Raw genomic sequence first — 17,698 nt, forward strand, 5'->3', positions numbered from 1 at the left:
TTTATAAAATAATAGGACGAATTTCTACATCCGTACAACACTTGTCATTAGAATTTTAACCTGGACAGTTAGCACTGAAGGATATTTAGACACTTTAGAGCTCAGTAGCTCCCTAGTTTGCAACACAAATATGTCGGGGTCAAAAGAAGGGTAAGAGTTTAATGTTTTATTTTATATTATATGTTATACATATTTTTATGTTAAATGAATAGCCTTCAGACACCAAATGTACACATCTTGTCTTTGACCCAGTACCAGGTGCTAGCAATTAGCATAAAGTACCAATGACTAGAAGCTACTGTATTCTAAAAGGATTAAAATATATCAAGGTTCAATATCAGATTACCCTTGACATATTTTGCTAAATTGCAAATCTAAAGACTAAAAAAAGATTGGACCTAAACAGATTGGATTAGGTTCTTCACAGAGAGAGTCTTCTCCATCTCAATGGACTCTTCTCTGGGTTCTGGCTATATAAGCTGCCTGGTCCGGGGGAGAAGACACTTCACCCAAAGCTGCAGATTCTTCAGACTCTCAGGACCACTCCACAACCAGCCTGTGAGTATGGAAAGCTCTTCTACTGCTCTCTCCACTTTACTCTACCTCAACTCTCCCTTCTTCTGTCCCCTTTCCCTTCTTCTGTCTTTATTCTCTTCTTCAGTCTCATTGCTTGACCTGTCTCATCTCTATCTTCCTATATTACTTTCTCCTCTGTCTCCTCTTTTTTTGTGTCACTTTTTCTCGCCTCTCGGCCACTGAAAATGTCATGTGGTGTAAAATGTTATCCTGTGTCTTGTGTGAAATTTCGTGAAATCTATTTCACGCTTTTCCCTCTCATCTCTCTGTGTGCTGTGCAGACTAACTGTGTTGTGTACAATATGCCTTACACAGCGTACTTATCTGCCTGTTCTGGACTGTGTAGCAAAGTCTATGATGGTGGTTTCTGACACTTGGTTTTAAAACATTATATGTGCACTCTAAGAGCTTTAGCCACTCTGCATGTTTTAGTTAAAAGTAGGCATGCTTGGTGAGAGATACAGTAGCAGCAATACTTCACAGTCACTGAAATAACTCTGAACTTCTCCTCACAGAACCATGAGTAAGAATTACATGTCCAAGTTTGATGAGCTCCGTAAGGGAGACTACCTCATGTCCAACAACCATGAGTGGAAGGCTGTTTTCCAGGTGGGTGTTTGGAAACAATGATTTTATGGGTGATGGTGTCTGATGTTAAATACCTCAGACAGCCAGTGACGCCTGGTTCACTTACAGTATGTTGTGTCCAAGTGTATTTATCCTGTTCAAGTGTATCTATCAACACACATTTGAATTTTCACATTCAACAATTAAAAACAGCACAGTCCCATCATGCATAAAGTATTCTATTTGACTGTGTGGATTCTTTATGTTAACAAATCAAGTGTGCATCATCATTCCAGGATCTCACCAGTATCCCTCTCTCTCTCTCTCCCTTTCCGTATGGTCTTGTAGGAGGATGGTAACTTTGTCATCTATGGCTGGAAGCCCATGTGGACCTCCGACACGGCCGGCCAGCGCGATGCCTGGCGCCTGTGCATGCAGGACGACTGCAACTTCGTCATGTACAAGAGGGACAACAAGATGATGTGGCAGACCAAGACCCCGGCCAGCGGGGGTTTCCAGATGTGTCGCATGTACATGCGCAATGACGGCACCATGGTGTTGGAGAGGGACGGTGAGGAGGTGTGGTCCTCAGCCCAGTCCAAGGGATTCAAGAACTAAACCAGCTAGGATCATTCTGCATCGGCAGCCACTCATACTACAAGTATCACGATGCTTTCCATCTCAACTGTATTGTGTGTATGACTGTGTTTCTTCCTTGATGCGTAATAAAGAGCATGGTGAAGCGATACCTTCTGTTCTGCTGCTTTCTTTAATTTGAACTGGTCTGTCGGAGAATGAGTGAACAGTGAACAAAAGACCTTTGAAATAGAAATCAGGGTCACTGACATGGATTTGGAGAGGGAACAGAAAGAGAGAGCATCTGTCGTCTGATAAACCCATCAGATTCATAATTCATTCATTGAGATAATATTTTTAGAAGCACACTGCCATAATACAAAATTCAATAGCTCTTTTGACATGGTGAGGCACTGGGTTCAACCCATGCCCTGGTGAGGACCAAATGTCTGAGTCTCTGTTCTTGGTGTGCTGGGCACATTGCTTGTATAGACGCCACCATTGTCCCTACATCATATAGTGGCAAATCTCATTAACAAAGGGAGGGATTGTCAAAACTGAGGTTGAAAGGCACTCTTCATGCATTGTGCACTAAAATAGTGTTAAATGGCTATTAGAAGGTCATTTTAAAATGCAATGTCGATAAACTTATCAGGGGCTTGAATTCCTTATTGATTAGTGGTGCAGCACAAATTACCTGTGGAAGGCATGATGACTGTGGGCAACAATGTGAATATTATAAATTATGAAGGATCAGCGTCATATTATTATAAATCTTTTCTCAATCCCTTGTTAACGAAACTTCTGTGATACTACAGTACCACTAGATGGCACACAAAGCATTTCCACAGTAAAGGAAAGCACCATGTATATAATCTAACTACAATGACAGGAACCTCTGTATGTCAAGCACCCAGGAACAGCTCTTGGCTGTGTTTCCCAGAGGCATCGTAGTGCTACGATGAACGCCGTAGCCTACGATGAACATAGCGCTATGATGCCTCTGGGAAACTCAGCCCTGGGTGATTTTGGTGTAGTGGTCCAGCTCAGTATTACAAGTCATTTGATGCCTGGGCGCCGAAAATACTTTTTCCCATTGACATACATGGTGGAAGAAATAGTTGTAAAGACTCCAGAAATTATTCTGGGTATCACTTAAGTCAAAAACGACTCTTTGATTAATCAGGTTTTAAATCATTGTGTCTATTTTCTTTAGAAGCCACCAAAAAGAGAGTGAGTGAATTGACTTGGGAAAAAGATCTTTACTGAGTTTATCTGTTAAAAAGACTATTAAGTGGCTCAAATTCAGACAAATAATGATATTTCTTCTAGAATTCCCCATCACGCTCCACAAGACAGGGATGTGGGCTTTCTTCTTTACTCTTTGTGCTTGCCATAGAGCCTTTGGCAGTGGCGATAAGGTCGCATCAGTCAATTAAAGGAAAGCATATTGGGGGGGTTATTCATAAAGTCTCGTTATATGCCGATGACGTTTTACTTTACTTGACGGAACCCGGGGTGTCAATACCAGCACTGTTGGAAACATTGAATGAATATAGTGCTATCTCAGGATACAAGATCAACCTTACTAAGAGTGTAGCAGTGGAGGCTCGTCCAGTGAGGCAGGGGAGGACAGTCCTCCTCAGTTTTTGGAGAGAAGAGAGGGATTAAAATATAAATATATGAATTTATTTATTCATAATTAATATTATCTCAGTTTTGTTCATAAAGCAAGTTTTCCCTATGGATAAAAACCCATTATTGAAATTCTAAAGCTCCAACAGTGACATATACAACATGCAGCTAGAGGACCCATAGATATCTATGGAAGGGAGGCTAGCCTCCCTTAGGGTGGGTTCTTTTCTCTTAAATCAATGTAATGCCTTTTTTCTTGCTAATTTGTGATTGGCCAAAACGCTGAAAAATTACCGCAAGGGAGGACAGTACTCCGGCCCTATCTGAACAGGATTCAGATATTGACATTTTGTTAGTCCAATCACATTCCAGATTCCAGATTTACCACAGTGAAGGCCGATTGAGTCGGTTTTGATGTCTGTGTTTCTCTTCCCTGTGCCTTTTTGTGTGTTCGTAGCTCCATAATATAATACATCCGAAAGTATTATGGGACATATTATACATCAAACTGTTCGTCTATTTGTCTTGATTCTAGCCATCTAAATATCCAAGCTGACATAAATACTTTTTGAGCTAGAGCCGTCTGAACATGACAGTTCTACTGGCTGGCTATAGCCGGTACGTTAGCTACGAGGATAGTCAGGCTACGGCATAGGCAGGCTCGCAGATTGGCTGGAGGTGCAAACGGCCGGCAACTCGTCCAAAACATTTCTAGAGACTGGGTCGCAACACCGGATCGGAGAAATCCACAGCCTGGCTCCTGCTTGCATGAGAATTGATCACTTTGCGGTGCTTATTCCAGTGATGGATGGGTGGATGGAAAACTTTCAACTGAATGTTCATATTGTTCTGATAATTGTAGGCTATAGCAACATAAGAGTGGCAGCTTTGACAGCAACCCAAATTAGCTAATCCCATAGCTGTACCATTGCTAGCTAGCCATGAGCGAACTGTTGGATACTGCATTTGCTGTGCAACGTATTCCATTGTCCAGTTGTCAAATCTATTTGCCAACAAACTGTTTGAGAGCCAGCACACCTCAGTGTCCCCTAATCAATTTTTTTTTTCATATATCACCTAACCTCTCCAGCACCTCACCAATATCAATTATTTTCTCTCTTTAGAGAAGATTACAATTCATTACAACAACTATTGCTTACAATGTTTATTGTTGTTTTGTAATATTTTATCATGAATATGATAAATAAATGCTGCATGTAGTTAAAGAAAGTGTTATTCAGTTTTTCATATGCTAAAATTGACTGTAAATCCATTTTAAAGCTGATATTTCAAATAATAACTGACTGAGGGAAAGTGCCCCCCGGCGCCCATGGGCGGTTCGCCTCTCTTCTCCTGTCCTCCTCAGTTTTTTAAGTCACCAGCCGCCACTGGAGTGTAGTTATGCCGCTAAACTCCGCTGGTGAGAACATACCTAGGCGCAATATACCTTTTCATTGGGACTCAAAGAAAATGACATATTTGGGTCTGCAGATTCCCAACTCACTTGCTAAAGTTGAGTTGTGGGATCTGTGGCGTGGTGGCGAGACTCCGCCCCCTCACGTCATATTGGGTCGGGGGCAGTGGAGTCCTCTCCGAGCTACCAACCTTTCCCCACCGATGAAGACCGTGTTTCTCTAGCCCTCTCAGGGGCTGATTTGTGGTGTCCGTGGCGTGGACAGTGGTGTGGTGGCAAGACTCGGCCCCCTCGTGTCATATTGGGTCAGGGGCTGTGGACCCCTCTCTGGGCTACCCACCTGCCCCCACTGGTGAAGACCGTGTTTCTCTAGCCCTCTCAGGGGCTGAGTTGTGGGGTCCGTGGCTTGGACAGTGGCGTGGTGGCGCCACGCGTCATATTGGGTCTATACTATAATAAACTAAATAGCCGAACTCAAATACTCATTGAATTTCTGAAACTGAACAAGGAACACAGTCTATCTAAGCCTGTTGCTGCCCTTCCATGGCCGAAAACGGTAAATGCAGTCTATCTGCCTCTTGTGGTAGCAACATAGAACTGCAGGTCAACAACGGGACAGAGGAAGCCAGGGAGGAAGCCAGGGAGGAAGCCAGGGGGGGAGCCAGGGAGGGAGCCAGGGAGGAAGCCAGGGAGGAAGCCAGGGAGGGAGCCAGGGAGGGAGTATCGGACATTTGCTATCATTGGTGCGCTGGCTTACAGCCACGCACAAAAACCACCTAGAATAAAATTGGGAACTAGTCAGGGAAATCACCAGGAGGGGGGGCTAAAACTCCCCAATTTTCAGATCTATTACTGGGCTGCACAGTCTTGGGCTGTTTTGCTGGGTGTGGCAAACAGATATACAACAATCCCTCTCCTGGTTGCAAATAGAACTACAGGATCTTACCTCTATACCTCTTGCCTCAATCCCATATGTCCCCTCGTTCAAGCAACTGCAAACATTAACTACAAACCCGCTCATAAAACACACATGCAAAATTTGTTCTGAAGTACGCAGGAAAACTAGAAGTCATTTGCCCTAATCTATGACCTTACCCCATTACACACAAACCCTTTCTTCCCTGAGACTCTAAGGGATGGGATTACTCATATATGGTTTAGGAAGGGCATTAAGACTTTTGGAGATTTGTGTAAGGATGGGGAGTTGGACTCGTTTCGAGGACTGGCAGCTAAGTATACAGTAGCCTAGACGGGAGACACTTCTTTACATTTATGCAAGTAAGACACTATATTCAAACAGAACAAGGGGGTAGACTTTCACCTATTACAAAACAACATCTAGACAGTATGTTGAGTAACAAAAAGGAAATTAAATGATTTATATCTTATACATATGCTGGTATTAATCAGTTACTGGACAAAGAGGAACTTCTGGTGAGGAAAAAATGGGAGGCTGACCTAAATCATACCTTTGATGATGACGAGTGGGAGAATTTGTGTGAAAAGGCACTACACTTTTCTTTTAATAGTAGGCACACACTGACTCAGTTCAAACTGATACATAGTCTACTACACTCCGGAAAGACTGCATAGAATAAATCAAATAATCTCTCAATGCTGTCCAAGATGTAAATCTGAGGCTGGCTCTCTTCTCCACATGTTTTGGTCCTGCTCTCGATTGTCCAGTTACTGGGAAGAAGTACTGAGGACCACATCTAAGGTAACAGAAATAAACATCCCGCCTGATCCAAGACCGGCACTTTTAGGAGATACATCAGTGCTTCCAGGGCAGTGCAACAGAAAAACTATAATTCCTTCCAGGACTCACTCTACAGACAGACTAGAGGCACAGCCATGGGGGCCGCCTATGTGCCGAACTACGCTGGACTCTTTCTAGGCCTCTGGGAGGAGAATTACGTGTACAGTGATGCTAACCCATTTAGATCTAACATACAATGGTACGGGAGATACATTGATGACCTCATATTTATATTCTCGGGCACTGAACAGCAACTGATCGACTTCCATCAGTATCTCAACAACACCAACCCCCACATCCAACTCAGCCTAGACTACAGTGCCAGTGAAATAAACTTCCTGGACCTGAAAATCACAGTTGATCAGCATGGTTACCTTCACACATCCATTTATAGAAAAGCCCACTGATGGGAACACCATCCTCATGGCAGACAGTTTCCTCCCCAGGAGCCTCATATCCAATATCCCATACGGGCAGTTCCAAAGGCTCAAGAGGATTTGTGACAGTGAATCTGATTTTGATGATCAAGCGAAGGACATGACCACAGGTTCACACAGAGAGGGTACAACAAAAACGTCCTGGACCGGGCCCTTACCAGAGCCAAGTCCTTAGATAGGAAGCCTCTCCTCAGTAGAAAACCGCGTCCACAACATCACAATTCAAGAATATTCTTTACGACCCAATACATCACCACGGCCCACGACGTCAAGAACATCATAATGAAGAACTGGGACATCCTGCAAAGTGACACCGACCTGGCTACAGCCTTCCCCGAGCCACCTATGTTCTCCTTCAGAAGAGCCCCCACACTCCAGGATACTTTGGTGAGTAGTCCCACCACCAAGCCCACCACCTGGCTCTCCAGACCCACTCCCACTGGCACATACTGATGTGGCTCCTGCAACCACTGTAACAACATCCACAGAACCAACACCTTTGCAGATGCTTTCAGTGGCAGGTCATTTCAATGCCGTCATTTTGCCAATTGTAACACCACTTTTGTGGTTTATAGGCTGGAATGTGAATGTGGCTGTTTCAATATCGGCAGAACAAAACGAAGACTCAAAGACAGAGTAGCTGAACACAAATACCATCAGAACGCACAACCCCAACTACCCTATGGCTGTCCACTACGAGAAGACGGGACGGTTAGGGTTAGGGTTAGGGTTAGGGTTAGGTGAGTTAACCTTAGTTAACATAAATAACGTTAGTAAATAGTTAATAGAGACATTAGTTAACTGTTACTTAATGCTTAATAATGCATTAACTAATGCTTATTAATGTACCCTTATTGGTAAGTGTTACCCACCAACTTAGAGAGGCTATGGTGCTCGAAGTCATCCCCACTAACCCATGGGGGGGCAATAGACTACGACGCCTTCTTCAGCGTGAAACCTTCTGGATCAGCACCCTCGTGGCTACTGTCCCACCGGGACTCAATGAGGACCTTGATTTCTCTCCGTTCCTCTGACTCTCTCTCCCCTCCTCTCCTCTCTTTACACACACACACACACGTACAGACACAACATATATGGTTCTCTATTTTTGGGCCCCCTGCCCCATGTAGCATTTTCTTAGCGCTTAACTTTAGAGGTTGGCCAAACTTAGCTCTAGACTACTTACCATATATTGGTGCACTACACTTGTCTTCTTGAATTCCATGTGTATTCAGTCTGTGTATCTGTTTGAATTGTTCTATCCATATGCTGCATTGTTTTTATTTTTTTGATGGCATGTATTATGTACCTGTCTCTTTACGTGTTCGGTGCACTAAGTGGTCACCTGACTACTCACCACCCTATAAAAGGTTACCGGTATTGTGATCTGCCACACCCTGAAGAAGACATTTGATTGTCGAAACACGTTGGTCCCTGCCTTAATAAAGGGTTTTTAATTTACATTACCAGAGTGCCTCAGGCTACCTCCTTGATGTCTTTCACCAGACAGTCTTTTTCCATCTGTCATACTACAGTAGGCAGGTGATTGGATGAACCATCTGTCTATCACCGTCTATCACGCACCAACTTCAACTGCTCCTCCTGTCATCACACTTATACCCACCCAGCGTAGCTGTTAGCATTTACTCATAGAATGCTCATTGGCTAGATCATTTTCTGATCAGGCACAAATGGATCTCTATGGGGTGTCCAGACTGATTTGCGAGAGAAACAGAAAGTGAGCTCAGTAAATCAGGATGGTCTCACGAAGCTAGCACACTGTAACAATAGCTAACCTAAAATGTAGCCTACCATTTCTATTGACTGGAACAACCAACATACACTGAAAGTATTAGCTCTTTACACATATCTTCATCACTTCTAAACCAACAGTTAACATGTTAACAGAACAGGACATCAGCAGAGTAATAATGTAGGAGAGAAAATCACATTACCGTGAGCCTAAAAGCCCAGCATAATGAACAGTGGTGGTCCTGTCAGCCAGGACTCTGACAATTACTGCTGTTGACTTTCGATGTCTTTTATTATTATTGTCCTTATTCAGCTCTGCGTTTTATTTCAATAAAAGACGGCCCCCAATCTCACACAATACCATACAGTCCAGTGTCCCTTTGTTCTGATGTATTCCAAATGAATCTCTCCAACACGGGATTTGAGCGACAATCAAAAACTGTTTTATTACAGAAGGTTATAGTATACAAAAGACGTTGGCATATAGTCTAGTGTCCAGCTGACCTATCTGTATGGCTGTCTGGCCCAAATCAAAGCATTGGTCTCGTTGCAACGTTCTTAAGTGGTTCGAGTGTCTCCCCCCCTCTTCACCGATAAGACTGGTCTGGACTGGTCGTTGTTTATGGCCTTGCAGCCAAGCCAAGCCGATAGCCTCGGCGCCCAGGTCTCTCTCTCTAACCACAACAATTGCTGTTTGGCACAGAATGTACCAGCCCTAAGAATGTCATCTTTATCTCATAAGTCTATGGAAGGGAGACACAGTTTCTTACAGAAAACTCCGGCCGACAGCCATACTCAGGGGTCAATCATCATAATTAGAAACAGCTAACAGGATCAGATTAAACCAACATTTCTCTGAAAAACAGCCATATTCATCAATCCCCCCTAGATGGTACGTGAACACGCAAAATCATAATGATCAAGAGAAATGTTGACTTCCAAAACCTAAATCTGAACAGCCATTATGCAGAAAGAAAAAGAAGCAAACCTAGAAACATGCGTAAGCTAAAACACGTTGCTGTCTTAACAATAACATAATCATACCTTCCTCTAGCATGATTACAATTCTAAAGCAAAGCAAAAAATATTTATCTTATCAGATCACTTCATGTATTGCTGTGTGAAATTCTGCTGTGAAAGGAAAATTACTCCAAATTTGAGGGTCCCCGACCCAGAGATTAAAAAAAAACTTTTTAACAAAATACACTTCACAATACCCTTGTCTCCGTTTTAATGTGTATATCTCAAGTGCAACCTGGAGTTTTATTCATAGTAGTAGACGTCGTCGACGTCTCCACTCGGAGTAGTTTAGTCTTCCCTGTTAAACCCAAGCACACATTGGCCACCGTGTCCCAAGTCAACCCGGAAGTCCTTCTTTCCAACTCCACCTGTTAGCACAGAAAAACACAAGAAAACTGCGACAGTATCATTCATTCCACGACTCTGATTGTGAGAGCATGTCTCCTCTCTCTCTCTCTCATCATATATAGAGGTTATTATTCATTATCTTTTTATAGAAGAGCCACTGTCGACTCCAGACTTGACCTTTTGGAAGGTTCGTTCTAAACTGCCTACGGTCTTAGCACCCATTCTCTCTAGACCAGGGGCGGAGCTAATGGTTCATTGCAGGGGGGGCGGGACCTTCTAGTGGGACACAGTTCCCAATTCTCACCCAAATAGGCCCCCCCCTGCACCAATGCACCATGCATGCCTTGCTTTCGCTCTCTCATTTTGATGTCGGTTCCCTCTAGACAGCGATGAGGAGTGACTATAGCCACCCCCCCCCTTGTATCAAGGAGTAACTCTATGTTTTGGCGTCTGTCCAAGGTAGTTGTTACATACAGGCGTTCTGGCTTTTGTAACATGGCGGCCTAGGACGCGGAGAGGTGGTATCTTCTGATAATTGGGGAGCCATGTATGAAGTTGGAACAGCTGTTCTCTCCTCTGTTTACAGTTCTTTCTCCAATGGCCTCTGCTCCCACAAAAATGACAACGCTCTCGTTTGTCATCCCTAGCTCTGAATGGGATCTGTGGAGCTCTGGCTTTCTCCTCTACTCTCCTGACCTTGGCGGTGATTGCTTTAGTTAGTGTCACCGATCAACAGGTGACTGGCCTGAGCCATGTTCACATCACCTACATCGCGTGGATGTTTTACACTAGCCGACCAGCATTGTAGATTGCCCTCTGCACCGACAATCGCCACCCCCCGATCGTAAGGAGTGCAAGTTCGAAGCAGCTGGTGGCAGTGCTTTACATTTACGATCCCTCCTGAGCTTGTCAGGGGGCGGAGGGGGCGGAAACTCGGGCTCCTCCTTTAAGCTCTCGTCATCGCTGTCTTCATCTGACGGCATTGTCAGCCCCGCCCCCGTCAGTGGGGCAGGCGCTCTTTGGTAAGATGAGACCATGGAGGTATAATATAACTGGAGACGGCATTGAAAATGGCTGCCTATTCATTTCAATGAAAGTTGCTCACCGGCGCATGAAGCCATTTGACGTAGTGGCCAAAGCCCGGTATTGCAAGTCACGTGACGGCATGCGGCCCAAGACCCTTATTTCCCATGGTTTGTGGATTATGATAGATAGGGCTAGAAAAGGAAAACAAAATTTTTCTCGGTATCATTCAGCATCAGAGACCAATCTAATCAATATAAACTTTTAATTCAATGGGGTTTTGTTTGTTTTTGAAGCCACCAATACCTGTATCGAGCCATTTGAAACATGTGCTGTGCAGGAGCCTCGGGGACGCTGGTCGAGCGTTCAAGAGTCCTGCGAACTCGGGAAAGCACGTCACCATAGGAAGACCCGCCCTACTCTGCCTCTGATTGGATAGTTTTAAGGATGTCATGCAATGACGTCGGCTAACATTTGCTATGCTTTTAGCAATGAAGCTGCTATGATCATGCTAATCATAGATATGAACGTATGTCTATGATGCAAATGATCATGACATGTGGTTACTTTAGGACATCGTTGGAAAAGATCTAGAGGGTAAGTGGGTCAATGTTGAATAACTTAGCTAACATTATCTAATGTTACATTTCTTTATATTAACATCAACTATATTGATAGGCTAGGTAGCTATGCTAACGGTAGCTATGCTAACGGTAGCTAATGCTAACGGCTTAGGGTTAACGTTAGTTAATGCTAACGTTACGTTCGGAGGTCTCAGATGTATTTCAATTTTAACATAATGTTGAGCATGATCAATGTGACATTGTTCATACATTGATTAGTCTGTAATCTTGTCTGCCATTATTTAGCTATAGTGGGCTGATGCTACTATAGCATTTGCCACATTATACATCAAATTAATCAAGCATAGTTAGTGTTATTACCTGAAGGCATTATTACCATTGCAAGTAAGCATGCCATGTATATGCCATGCCTGGAAATCAAATTAATAGTGTAATTCTTCCCCATCATAGCTCATTGTACACTGATATAATCATTCTCCTTGCCTTTGCTAATACTCATCTCTTTTATCAAACTTTGTGCTAGGAAAGAAATCTGGCTGTGATTCATCGCTAGTGCTCATCCAGGCTGTTGTCATCTCCCGCCTGGACTCCTGCAACTCCCTACTTGCTGCCATCCTGCAGCGTTGGCCATCAGACTCCTGGAGAAAGCTGCTGCTGACCTGGGCCGTGTCCGAAATGCATACTACTTGCTATATAGTAGGCGAGATGCAGCATGCTGCATCAAAACTGTGCATACTGTATTTCGCCTACTATATAGTAGGTACTATATAGCAGGCGAAATCGGCGAAAAAATGGCCGAAAATGTAGCATAGTCCAGAGCATACTGTTCCGGAAGTCGAGACGTGATACGTCACTGGGCTGTGAGAAAAATAAAAAAAGATGGCGAACGAAGAGGTCACCGGGACCGCAGCGGGAGTTTTCAAATGTAAGTATTGACTTAATTTGTCGATGAAAAAATTATTTTTTCTGACAGATATCTTAGTTATAACGACACAGAGCTACAAATGCAGTTTTGTGTATATAGGTGTGGTAGAAATGATATTTCGAAAAAGAACATCATGATAGCTAGCTGCTTGCATTGATCTCTGTGGTGGACGTTACGTTAGCTAGCTAGCCCAGCTAACGTTAATAGGCTACTAACGTTACAGGTGTTCAGACGGCTCTTGCTCAAAACGTATTAATGTCATAGCTTAAATGTTATTATAGCTAGAATCAAGACAGAGTAACATTTCCATGTAATATGACCATGATTGCTTAAGAAATGTATAAGAAATGTCGAAATTGTGATGAGTTGTTAAATGGCTAACCTAAGCCACCGAGCCTAACGTTACTTTAAGTTGTTTAAACAATTGTCTGTTCATTCCATGATTTAAACGAGTTCAACTGTTCATATATCATAAATTAATATATTAGTATTCATTGTCCCATAATACTTCTGGATGTATTACAGGGACCAACGACCACACCAGGGACGATGATCCTCTGGAGGACTGCCAACTCCTCCCTGTTTACGGTGTAACCGCATGGATGGCCCCCATCGCCTCTTCCAAGACCCCTTACCACTTCCACGAAGCGGCTGTGGCCTCCCCTCCCTCTGTGCTGACCCCAGTTCTGGGGCTCTTTAGGTCCTATGATTAGATAACAGTTTTCTAGTGTCATACAAACTGTGAGTCCCTATCAATATATTTGCTATCATGTAGCCTGTAGATCAAAATCACCTTGTACATGGCTACAAGGTTCTCTGTGTGCTTTATCCAGGCTGTCGCCATCGTCCCCTGCAGCCCAGCTTCTAAGATGTAGGTCCTACATAAATCAATATTCAAAGTAAACAGACCGCTGGATTGCTTCTGAACAACAATGCATACGTTAGTTAACTTACTCCAAGCCTTTCAGCGTGGTGTTTCTCTTCCCCGTAAACAGGGAAGAGTTGGCCGTCCTCCAGAGGGAGGACCGGCTGATGTTGAATGGGGGAGAGAGAAGGCAGAGATGAAGGCTGAGTGGAGGGAGGAAAGGGGGTTGTTTAAGGAGAGGGAGGACCGGCTGATGTTGCTTCTAGAAGCCTGTCAAAAAAAACTTTTATCTTGTTCCATTATTGTTTGTTATTTTTTATTAAATGTATTTTCTTGAATTAAATTGGTGTTTGTGTCATTCCTTGTAATGTATTCCCAGTCAAAGAACAAATGTCACTATACCTAAAACCAGTCATTAGAGTAAAAGAACATTCCTAATGGACATTGTAGTTTGCAATTAGGCATAAAAGACGGAACACACATGTTGGTTCACAATGCTTCATTGGAATTATTCAGAGACGGTTATGAAAGCTTCACTGTTTAATGTGTCTGACTAACGACTACTTGATAAGGGAGTTACATGTCCAAAGCGCTCTGCGTGTTGTGTTAAGACCTTCCAAGTTACTGTACATGACCTGTAGACATATCAAGACAATGTGTCTGATGTGTAGATATTACACTTTGTTGAAATGTTAATACATCAAGAAGTAACCTTTACATGTATAATGGAAGAAACACAACCATAAACATTTCTTGGATATTTTTATTACACAATGGTCTTCAAATATACTTTTGACTTGTTTATATTTGGTCAGATCATTAGCTTTCCTTGCAAAAGGTACTGACAGGAGAACGCTGATCTGTTGTCTCCCCCCAAAATACTTAAACTGATTACTATGTACAGTGTTACACACAAATTTAAATACAAATACATTTAAACAAATGCCTCAAGGCTGCCTATAACCAACTGATCGGTGTTTAAAGCCTCAAGGCTGTCTATAAGGAACAAGGCAAAGCACACTCATGAACTGATAGACTGACTACTTATGGCAGGATGGGGGTAGTCGTGCTCACCAAGAGCTGCGATCCAGGCAGCTTGTGCTGGTGCTGATGCTGCCGCTGCGAGACACTTTCTGAGGCCATCTCCAGGGTTGGGATGATCTGCAGCAGCAGGACCATGGCCACCATCAAGGTCTTCAACCTTTAAATGGTTAAATGCAATTAGGCCTACTGTAAGTCGCTTAGCAGACACACAAAAGTGTCTGCTAAATAAATGACTATGGTAATGCTGGACAAAAGTGTCTGCTAAATGACTGATGTAATGTTACCTCCAAAGACTAGCACCTGTGTGTGAATGACAAGACCATTGTAAAGGGTGAGTACTGAGAAAAGCTCTAAATGCAATGAATTATTATTATTGTTATTGCTATTATTAGCACCTCCATGGTCTTGCCCCATCCTCCTGACCATCACCAAGGTTCCTCTGTGTCGATTTTGACAATCTGAAGTCCCTCCTTGTGTCCGCGCCGTCAAAATAGGTCCTCAGCAGGGACGTGGAGGTTGACTTGGTGAGGACCTCTGTCTTCCATGTGAGCCTACAGGGGGAATATTATTAGGGCAAACTTTAACTCATTTGTGCGTATGGCATATACTTGTCTTTACAATATGATAATAGATAGATGTCATTATCTGTAGAGCTAAAATGTAACATTACAAAGCAGGCGTGTAGTGATGAGTAAACCCAGGTAAACTCAGTTTACCCACCTCTTTAAAATGAGTTGAGTTTTATTGTTTTGCTTACCTGCCTCTCAGAATCTATTTAATATAACATCCCTGGTACAAATGTAACAGTATAGCTAGCCCCAAGCCAGCACATGCGGGGCTATCAACTAACCTAGCTAACTAGCGTAGCTAGCAAGCTAACGTTCAATATTTACCTCAACTACAAGCATGTGGAGAAGATCTCATGACGGCTCTTCTCCTTGCAGCGTTAACACGACTTCTCCTGGCGGCAGCAGCAGCCGCACATCCCATGCCAGGAAAAGGCTACATTTTTGTGGATAATACACAAAATGATCACAGAAAACACCGGATAATTGTACCACAGCTTCGCGGGAGTAAACAGTATCGTATCCCGTCACTTCCGCTGGATGACTCGAGTAGCATGCTGTATTTTCTCTCATACTACACGCGTTTTGTGGAACAGTAGGTACTATATAGTATGCAGTATGCCTACTATATAGTGCCTACTATATAGCAAGTAGCAGGTAGTATGCATTTCGGACAGACGAGTGACAGCTGAAATGGCGAGAAGGGTCCAGCTGCAGGCTTGCAGGCTGCAGTTTCAGGGCTGCAGAAATAGGGCCCGCAACAGCGCCACCCAGTGGATATTATTGGTAGTCCTGCAGGCAGCCGTTTCAGGGCTGCAGAAATAGGGCCCGCAACAGCGCCACATAGTGGATACTATTGTAGTGCTTGCCGACTGCAGAAATAGGACCCTTCATTTTTGCACAGCACCACCCAGTGAATTGGAGCAGTGCTTGCTACTATAATGTTTTCAATTTGTAGCACTTTGAGATTTCTTTAAATCTATCTCAGCTTTTTAAGTAAGATATGTCAGGCTCGTCTCCACTCCCACTTGTATCCACTACAGATGTAAAAACAACAATTTCTGAATATTTGCTGTAATAGTAGCCTATAGCCTACTCACTTCTTCAGTCACTTGTCACCACTAGCCTACACCATTCCTAGACAGCACACATGTAGTTACAACAGGGAGCATTTTTCAGGGGGAGTCATAATTTGGCAACTGCCATGTAATAATTTAGTATCTCTATGCACTGTTTTGTATTGTTTTTTATGAGTATGTTTTGTTTATATTATTGTTTTTCTTTATGATATAATTGTAATGCATGTTTATTGTAACTGTTCACTGATTGTTGTAACCAGAGCACCATTATGAATGAGATCCTGGTTTCAATGGGTTTCCCTGTCTAAACAAAGGTTTGAATTGAGTTTAAAATTGGACTCCCCCATATACTGTTTGCAAAGTCAGACACACTTCAAACTTGTTATTGTTCTGATGAGCAGCCGGTGTTTTGAAAAGCAATCGATAATAATAGCCTAAATCTAATAATAACCTCACCTTATAGGCTATGTTTTCTTTTGAAATCAGTCAATAAATTGGCTTCTATGAATGCAACACATCACCTATTTTATATTAGCCCACAGTCTACCTTAAAATGTGTGTGTATATATATATATATATATATATATATATATATATATATATATATATATACACACACATATAGCCTATATATATCACAATTTAATAGTTTGCAACACAAATATGTCTGGGCCAAAAGAAGGGTATGAGTTGGGTGATTTAATATTATATTTATACATATTTATCTTTTTATGTTAAATGAATGGCCTTCAGACACTAAATGTACACATCTCGACTTTGACCCAGTACCAGGTGCTAGCAATTAGCATAAATACCAACAATTAGAACATCTTTGAAGATGCTATTCTAAAATGATTAAAATACATCAAGGTTCAAAATCAGATTACCCTTGGCATATTTTACAAAATTGGAAACAAAAAGACTTGTATTGTATGAAACAGATTGGATTAGGTTCTTCACAGAGAAAGTCTTCTCCATCTCAATGGACTCTTCTCTGGGTTCTGGCTATATAAGCTGCCTGGTCCGGGGGAGAAGACACTTCACCCAAAGCTGCAGATTCTTCAGACTCTCAGGACCACTCCACAACCAGCCTGTGAGTATGGGAAAGCTCTTCTACTGCTCTCTCCACATCACTCTGCCTTCTTCTGTCTACTTTCCCTTCCTCTGTCATTGCTTCTTCTGTCATCTTTCTCTTCCTGCCATTTTCTTTCTCCTCCTCTGTCTCCTCTCTTCTCATTTGTTACTTTCTCTCTCCTCTCAGCCTAAAAAAACACTTCTTCCTCTCGTCTCTGTGTGCTGTAGTACAGGATATTTCTTAGGCTATTATGTGTTGTGTACAATATTCCTTATACTTCTTTGGGCTGTGTAGTGTAAAGTATGTTACTGCCACTTGGTTTTAAAACATTGTATGTGCACTCTAAGAGCTTTAGCCACTCTGCATGTTTTAGTTAAAAGTAGGCATGCTTGGTGAGGGACACAGCAACTGCAATACGTCACAGTCACTGAAAGAACTTCTCCTCACAGAACC

General features: G+C 42.7%; 1 protein-coding gene across 1 annotated transcript; it reads left to right on the forward strand.

Moving 5' to 3' along the window:
* Positions 1-1,095: 1,095 nt before the first annotated feature.
* Positions 1,096-1,761, forward strand: LOC311321717 (B-type lectin plumieribetin-like; the record flags this gene model as incomplete). Its single annotated transcript, XM_084453721.1, has 2 exons — positions 1,096-1,185; positions 1,492-1,761. 2 exons carry the CDS (start codon positions 1,096-1,098, stop codon positions 1,759-1,761), a joined length of 360 nt encoding a protein of 119 aa, XP_084309847.1.
* Between the last annotated feature and the right edge of the window lie 15,937 nt (positions 1,762-17,698).

Source organism: Borostomias antarcticus, assembly GCF_949987555.1.
Source record: "Borostomias antarcticus genome assembly, chromosome: 2".
NCBI classification, from domain to species: Eukaryota; Metazoa; Chordata; class Actinopteri; order Stomiiformes; family Stomiidae; genus Borostomias; species Borostomias antarcticus.